The sequence below is a fragment of the Myxine glutinosa genome, chromosome 3 (assembly GCF_964187855.1).
Source record: "Myxine glutinosa chromosome 3, kmMyxGlut1.1, whole genome shotgun sequence".
NCBI classification, from domain to species: Eukaryota; Metazoa; Chordata; class Myxini; order Myxiniformes; family Myxinidae; genus Myxine; species Myxine glutinosa.
Genome location: NC_136263.1, coordinates 56380615 through 56389206, shown reverse-complemented (window position 1 = coordinate 56389206; position 8592 = coordinate 56380615). Strand labels below are relative to the sequence as shown.

The window sequence follows — 8592 nt, the reverse complement described above, 5'->3', positions numbered from 1 at the left end:
GGGATCGGGCCAATTCCTACTATTTTCTAGGGACTCCCTCCGGGACCGGCTCGGCTGGACGTTCTCGTCCCTCACTGCCGCGACTTCATTAACTGGGGTGCAGCCGGCTATCTTCATGCCCCGTCCTATTGTGCGTGGTTCTGTACTTATATTAATTACTCGGACAGCCACCACTGGCCCGTCCGTTTTTACGAGGGTGCGGCCCACGACGAAACCCGGGATGGACTGCGCTGCCACCAGTTCGACCAGGCCGCAGGACTCCTGCCATGTTGGGTGAGCTAGCCATCGAGCCGGCACTATGACTTCGGCCCTTGGGGGAATGGTCACGGCCTCAAAAGCCTCCAGCTCCGTCCTCTCGGCCGTGCTTACCCCCCCCCCCCCCCCCCATTGGCAGCTCTTTTATTTCCACTTGCAGGGTCGCCCGGAACAAGTCGGTTTTACAACCGCTAGCAGTCAACAAATCCAACCCGATTAGGCATGGGTCGCACACCTCCACCACCCAAACTTCTATCTCCCTCTTTACCGACCGTAACTTGAGGGTTACAAAACCACGCCCTATGATGGGGGCCATTACCCCGGTAGCCAACTGCAAACTATAATTTTCCAGACGCTGGATTTTATCCCAGCTGTCTGCACTCGAATCAAGGATCACAGGGCTGATGATCGTGGCGCTAGCTCCTGTGTCCACGACGGCGTCTGCCCCCACGCCGGCAATTTTGCACCGAATCGTCAAACTACCTGTACCAATTTGGCCACAATCGATGACCTGTCGCGTCAATGAGGGCTCTTCTCCATCCCCTACTGCCGAACGCGGCCCTGCATGCTCGGCACATCAGTTTCCCGGGCCCTGGCGTGGGGGGTTGTCTGGGTAAGGCTATCCTGACCCTTTCGAGGCGGAGTTTTTATTTTTATTTTTTTTTTATTTTTTTGTATACAAGATCGAGGCTCGTGATGGTCCCGGCTGCCGGGGTCCGTCCCGGCGCGGGGCTCGACACTCCTGCGCACGGTGACCCACCCGGTCACAATTAAAGCACCTCACCTGGTAAGGTGCTTGCCTCCGGAATTCCAAATTGCCCCCCCTGTAGGTCCTAATTGGGGCATTTGATCGTGGCCTACCGTGTGCCACCTCCGGAGCCACCTTCCATGGTCCAGATCCCGCGAAGCGCTGGTCCACCAGCCTTCGGACCATGTCCTCCAGGTCAGGGTTAGTTCGCTCGCTTCCCCGGGCCAGGGGCCTCTCTGCTTCCAAACAGGCCGCAGCGTCGGCCGCCTGGCTCAAGGTCTGCGGGTGCCACATGGCGAGCTGTTGGCGAAGCTCGTGGTCCGGGAAGGCCTGAATGAAATGGTCCAGCGCTAAGCTCTCGTGGGAGGTTGTGGCCATGACTGCATGCGCTATCCCCACTGCGCGGCGAATGTCGTAAACTAATTCCCCGATGGTCTCCTAGTCCGGGTGCTAAGCTAAATATAGCATAACAATTGTGCATTTTGTGAGGAAAGCACCAAATTTGGCACACTAGTCGACTATCATATTATGAAAAGATCTGGATATTGGGCCATCTCAGATTCAGAGATTTGATTTTTGCAAGATTTGCAGATTTTGCAGATTTGCAAGCTGAGATTGTAACGCCAGGGATGGCCGACTCCTTCTTGCGAGCTGCCCACGTCACCCGCACAAGAAGAGCTCATCAAATCACTGCAGTGGCACTGCTCATCCTGCAACACCGTGCGTATGAACGCCACTGTATGACACATGCTGATGATGCAGAAGACCTGCCTGAGTTCGAAGACTGGTGTCACCAGAGAGGAGAAGACATTCCCAACTTTCAGTACTGGGCAACTGTGCTGGAACTAGAGATGTTGGTACTGGTCTACGTGCGTTCTCTGCGGCAGGCTTCATTCACGATGTACCTTGATGCCCTGACGGAACTGGTCCCATGGTTCCATGCCTTAGACCACACACACTATGCCAGGTGGGTCCCTGTTCACCTGAGGGACATGGTTGCACTCCCAATGAAGCACCCCGATGTAGCCAGAGAATTCAGGGCTGGCAACTTCACTGTACAGAAGACGAAGAAGGTGTTCTCTTCGATCCCAATCGAATCGAAATCTTGCAAAAATCAAATCTCTGAATCTGAGATGGCCCAATATCCAGATCTTTTCATAATATGATAGCCTACTAGTGTGCCAAATTTGGTGCTTTCCTCACAAAATGCACAATTGTTATGCTAAGTTGCCCCACTATCCTGGGGTTTTCTCTTTCGCACCGCGAGCTGAGCTTTAACAAGCTCGCTCTGCTGTTCAACGCCAAATCGATTAATTAGGGCCGCACAGAAATCCGACAAGGTGATAGCACCCGGTGGTAACGCAGTCAAGACCTCCACCTCCACCTCCACCTCCACCGCCGCACCGCTGCCACAAGGTGTACCCCACCTTCGTCCGGGTTCCAACCGTTGCCCCTACACACATGGTCAAATTGCACAAGGTACGCCCTCAAATCACTCTTGCCGTGATACGGCGCGAGTGGAACCTTATGGCCGCCCGAAGGCCGGACCCCGTGCGTCGCTCCCTGCGGAATTAACGCGGGGCCGAACCGTTCGGGCCCCACAGTGCACTACTTCCCGCGGGCTCGCGTGCGTCCCCCGGCCCTCTAAATACTGCCCCGGTCGGTGTCGATGCTTGGGTTGCCTCCTCGCAACCCGCTACCCATTCCATACTCGCACACCCCGGCTCACAAACACCTCTCACACTCCCCATGGTTGGACATCCCTGCGCACAATCTCTCTCCATGCACTCCGGAACAGTCGCACACCTTACCATTGGCCTTTCACGAATGCCCAGGTCTATGCCAACTCCCAAGCTCGTCGAACCTCCCCTCATACCATACACATTTCCAACATTATCGCCACTCACCTCGGCGCTTCCTCTTCCTCGCTTCTCCTCCGCCACCTGCAAACTCATTATTTGGTGAGCAAGCACGTCATCACGATGTGAACACAGACCTTGCACATATTCCATCACCTCCTCCTTTATTTCTTTCTTAGTTTCCTTCCGTCTCTTTTTAATTTCACTTATCCCCTCTTCTACTTCCTCCAATTTTTGTTTCACCTCTTCTATTTCCCGGTGCGCCCCCTCAATTTCTCCTTCGAAGACCACCCTGGTCGTTTCTATATGGGTCCTAACCTCTCGTTCCCTCATCCCCAACGTCTCTACCACGTCATCTACCCTCTTTGTCAGCCCCTCGTGTACCATTTGACATTCTTTCTTCTTCGCTATTATTTTCCTTTTCATTTATTTTTGTGCTGATTTCAGTCCTCCTATTACGTCCGTGTTCTTACCCACTTGCTCCCTTAATTCCTGCTGTCCCACTGTCAGCTTCTCTACTTCCCTTGTCAATTCCTCAATACCCCCCATGTAATCTAGCCGTGCTCTTCCTTAACTCCCACTCCACGCGCTCCTCGCACTGCTTTACCTCATCGCGTACCAATGCGACCTCCCCGCTCAAACCGCACCTTATGTCCTCTCCCATTTCCTTTATTTCTTTCTTTGATGCCACCCTCATTTTTTCCAATTGGTCACCCATTTTGTTTTCCAATTTTTCCATGTTACCCCTTACTTCTTCCCTCATTTCTTTCATGTTATTCTCTTGGGTGTCCATTTTGTTTTCCAATTCTTTTAACCCATCCTTCATTCCCCAGGTGGATTTGTCACTCTGGGCGTCCAATTTTTCAGTCAATTTACCTAATTCTTCTCCCATATACGCCCTGAGTTGCATCATAAAAAGGCCTATTTCTATTGACGCTGCGGGCTCGGCCCTCGCCTGCACGTGTGAGGCGCCGCTATTTTCTTCTTCTGCTACCGGCCCCTCATCAATGTCTTCCTCCATTGCCAACTGTCCTTCTCGGGGGGGGGGGGGGGGGTCCTGGGTTATTAATTATTCTTCCTCTAATACCTCATCTTCTACCCCCACCGGCATTCGACCATCTTGGCTATCCATGGTACGAATTTAATTTGGATGTTTAAAACTAAATTTGGGTCGCTCTTAATTTTGGCCAAATTTGTCCAAAAAAAATTTGGTTAGGGTTCCAAATCCCACTCCCCGACACCAATTGTTGTGGGACTGCCGCCGGCCTTCTCCCCTTACCAAGGGGGGGTTAGTCCCCGTGTGTTTGGCTGACCTGGCGGGACCCGGGACCAATGACGTCCTTTCCGGACAGCGCTAAATAGGGTTGTAGGCCGAATTCACTATTACCTAAGTACTAGCGCTGCCCTGAAACGAGGAAATAAACCCCGCACGAATCACGTGTGTTGGTGGATACGCCGAGCGGTAGCGAATACGTGACCCGAGCCGTTTAGTTGATGGAACCCGATTCTAGCGATGTTATTCGTACCACGCTTCGTCAATGGATAAATCACAAAAGCGGTCGAATTGGAAAAAGGAAGAACAGATTTATTTACACTATTCACAATGGTTCAGAGAAAAAGGACACAGTGCAGCCTTAAAAACAGTTAACTTACTACCCAGACTACGGGCCCGTTTCACACTCAGACACTCACAAGGGGATTGCAGATGAACAGGATGATGGTCCGCGTCCAAGGACGGCTCCCGTGCAGCTCTTCCTCCGGTCCCCGGCTCGCACCACGAAGCAGATGGTAAGAAGACAAGGCAAGAGCTCTCCGCCTGTCGTTTGGCGCACATGGGTTAATACGGGGTGATTTGTTAGGGAGCGGACTTCGGCGTTTAATCACTGGCAGGTATTACCGCGGTTATTCGCGTGGATGAAGTCGGCGCTATTTGCTGGTTTGGCTGTGGCCGCGTACGTAATAAGCGAATACGGCCGTGTTCTCAACGCCTCTTCTTCTTCTCTGGCGCGTACGTTATACTCCAGCAAGTTACAGTTCAATGCCTCAAAAGCGAGTGATGCGAGTCAAGTTCTCTGCAACGCGAGCTTTTCAACAAGTCCTCCTTCCTCTGCGAGTGCTCCAATCAGTCCTTATCGCATCAAAGTCCCCGTGCGAGTCCTTTATCATGTGCCAATCGTGCAAGTCCTGTTCAAGGGCTTTGCGCAGCGACTTAAAAAGCGCCGCCCAGCGAACCCTCTGGAACTTACCAGACACGCCTTGCCACGCCCTATCACGCCATGTCGCCTGAGCCCTGATTGGTTAGTGGCTCTTACCGTTGCTGTCTCCGCCGCTCCACCTTCGACCCCGCGTTCCTCTTTTTCGGGCCTACCTCGTGTTACTTGACTAGGGAGCACCCTAATTCCCGGTGGAACAGCCAAAATGGGGCGCGGGATGGATTCTGCCCAACGAGATAGATTGGAGGGTGGTGGCAAAATGAAGGGGCCTAATCTTTTGTCTTTACACAACACAGATATTACTAAGGGAAATGGCCTATTCTTGCACATACTATGACATAACTAATACTCAAGGTGGCCTACGTGTTGCTCGTGGAACTAACTATGGAGGGCAAATCTTTCGCATTTATTGATGTTATATGTACAAATCTCAAAACCGCAGATATATATATATATATATATATATATATATATATATATATATATATATATATATATATATATATATATGACGGGTTGTCCCCCCCTTTGGAACTCAAGAAGAGGCACCTTCGAAGCAGCAAGTGAGGTTTAATAATCGAGCAAACACAATATTGCGGAGCACGCCTTGAAATCGCAGGGCCCTGTCACACAGGACCGTGCAAGTCCAAGCCGCACTAAAAACTCAGCAAAATACAATTTGTTATATACATGAAATAACAGAAAAAACGCTGCGCTGAAATATGACCTCAGACAAGAGAGATTAAGTTTAAAGGCACAGATGTGTGAAAATACGATAGTTCTCAGGCTATTCCTACCAACAAGCTGGGCTTTCCAAGGCCCAGCAATGCGTTCTCATAATAAGTTCAATGGGGTTTACATTTGGCAGTAAAACATACCGAGCCAGGCACATGCGAATCAAAGGAAACATATTAACTCATACTCTGCTCGAGGTTAACTGAAAGCAAAACAAGAATTAAATGACGATTCCCATAACTTTTCTCCCTTTGGAAGATGTTGAAAAACGTCTCCAAGGTTGGATTTGACCGAGCCGTGAAACAACATGTTTTGCATTGAATCTAGTTTTTTTGAAGCAAGCAAAAGAAAGACATAATTATATATATATTTCTCAGGTGCCCTGGGTCACGTGGTGCCCCCCATGGCCCCCCATGCCCTGCCCCCGACATATTTCTCCCTTTTGTCTTTGAGACAACACCTCCAAAAAGACAATTACGCCAGTGGGTCAACATCCCCCCCCAGGCATGCCAGGCGCGCAATGCGTCGCGCATGCTCAGGGAGAGACACCAGCCCTTAGTTGTGGCCGTCTGACATTCAACGCATAAATTGTTAGCCATAATTCGTGACAAAGACGCCTGGTTAGGAGATAGCTGCCGCCCGGCCGGGTTCTGAATCCACCCTCGCTGCAGCGTAGGCGCGACCGAGTCGCCAGCCAGATAAGGGGCCCTCCTTATGCAGGTGCGATCCTTGCGAATCAGGGCAAACAATCGACATCCAATGCCATCAAGCCTTGTACGTGTGATTGCTCTGCGGAAGAAAAGGTGGCACATCCATCATCACAAATCTCCTCATTGTCTGAATCAGCATCAGTATTCATAGTGTCGGGTGCCTTAAGCTGAAACGACCCCAAATTGCTTAATACTACAGGTGGTGTAGGTGGTGGTGTAAGTGGTGGTGAAGGTGGTTCTCCCGGATATCCCAGATATTTGTTTGCCATTCGCTCCTCACTACTTGCATAATAGCAATAGCTCTTAAAGGAACCTACACTACTTAAATCACGGGTAAAAGAATCCCAATCCCAATGAAGTGAACTAAAATCATAATCGTCATCAGAATCCCACGCATCAGCAGGTTCGTTGATTTCAAGCCAGGAATCGTAGACCTCTAAAGCCACATCCTCTTGCCACGAAACGTCTAGGCCGTCAACCCAGTCGTGGGTGTCCGAATCTTGCCATGAGACGATAGAGTTGGCCGGTTCGCCGAAGGCCTTTGGGTTCTTTCCATGTGGCGAGAGGACCATCTCGGTAGCATCAGTTGGTGTGGTCCATCCTGTGAAACATTTTCTCACACACACCATGATCAAATTCCTAGCCCCCAATTATGATCAGTCAATGGAGAAACTCACTACATTTTCTCCATCTTGCTTTGTTGTCTTCCTATGTGCAACCATCATTTTTTTGTAAACACATATTTGTAAACATCATCTCGTATTGCTTCCATCCCAGAAGTGTCTCAAAATCTGAAGCACAATTTTCCTATATATTTGCCTGCATTATTCACTCATGTCACTAATCATCCTGTGTAAACAAATTATCCACTGACTCATACCATAATTCACGTTATTAGCAGCTGGTAGTTAAATATCAAAATACATCAACTGGTATTCTTCCTTTGATAACCTCTCCCTTCTCATATTCAAGCGAATTTCACACCAGTATAAACCACTGGAAAAATATTCCCTTTCCCTGCGCTTTGTCCTAGGTTCTAGAACCTAGAGTCAACCATGTTGAGTAAACATTTCTTTACACATCTTCCTAGGGGAAATTGCCCTATCACCTCCCCTTATGAGCAATAATTAAATTGCCCAATGTACCTGATGGAGTTCTGTTCACCTGGTCTGCAGAGCTGTGACCCAATCTGCACCAGCACCCAATCACCTCTTCGATTGGGGTCAACCTGCCTGTAGCAATCTAACGCAACGTTATTAAACGAAATTCACAACTTTACATTCATTGGTCCCCCCAGTGCAAGCCAACCCCTTGTATCACCTTCTTATCACAAAAACAACAGTCCATAACTAACCACTTTCCTTTATTTCCTGCCTTTACCATCAACTTTTTCCAACCTTCTCCCTTTTCTCAGCAAATCCTGCAGATTCACTTGTCATTGACAAATAATTCATCTGATCCGACTTTCCTTTATCATCTTTGCACTTCCAACAACCTTCTTCAACACGTCCTCCCGAACCTTTTTCTTCAGACTCAACCCACATCAATACAATGTCCCCTTCCAGGCGCGTCTGTCTAGCCACTCACAAATTGTCCACAAGACAACATCCCCATCTTTCACACTTCAGCTCCCGAGAGCTCGATTTTGAACAGGGGTAAAACCAGCAATACTCAATTACCTTCTGCCAAGCAAGAGGCCAGAGCAGTATCACTCCCTCTTCCCTCTGCCCACCATAACTGGCAGACAGACAATGGTGAGCTACAAGCCCAACCCTACAAGGCTCCAGCTCCCATCCAAAGGATACAAACTCCCTCAGACTGGCATAATCTCTTTGCCAGGTTATGTACGAACCAAGACTGCAAACAAATAGTTTTCCAATAAAAATCAATTGTCACCCTATTGCACCATATTGGCAGAATTCACTTCAGCTCTCCACCACTCCCGTGTCGAGTGGCACCGCACAGCCTTGCTCAACCACACCAACACAGCACACACAAAACACTGAATTCATTTTCCCCAGAACCCCAAACTAGGGTAAGCCAGCCACCTTCTGAAGCCAGCCAGGTGGTAA

General features: G+C 49.6%; 1 protein-coding gene across 3 annotated transcripts in view; it reads right to left on the bottom strand.

Moving 5' to 3' along the window:
• Nucleotides 1-5625: 5625 nt before the first annotated feature.
• The window catches only part of LOC137416798 (quinone oxidoreductase-like protein 1), a 106050-nt gene continuing 103083 nt past the window's right edge, over nucleotides 5626-8592 (bottom strand). For all 3 annotated transcript variants that reach the window (XM_078774068.1, XM_078774069.1, XM_078774067.1), the window contains exon 8: nucleotides 5626-6599. In XM_078774068.1, the coding sequence (XP_078630194.1) occupies nucleotides 6547-6599 (53 nt within the window). In that variant the 3' untranslated portion in view covers nucleotides 5626-6546. The remainder of the gene's footprint in view (nucleotides 6600-8592) is intronic.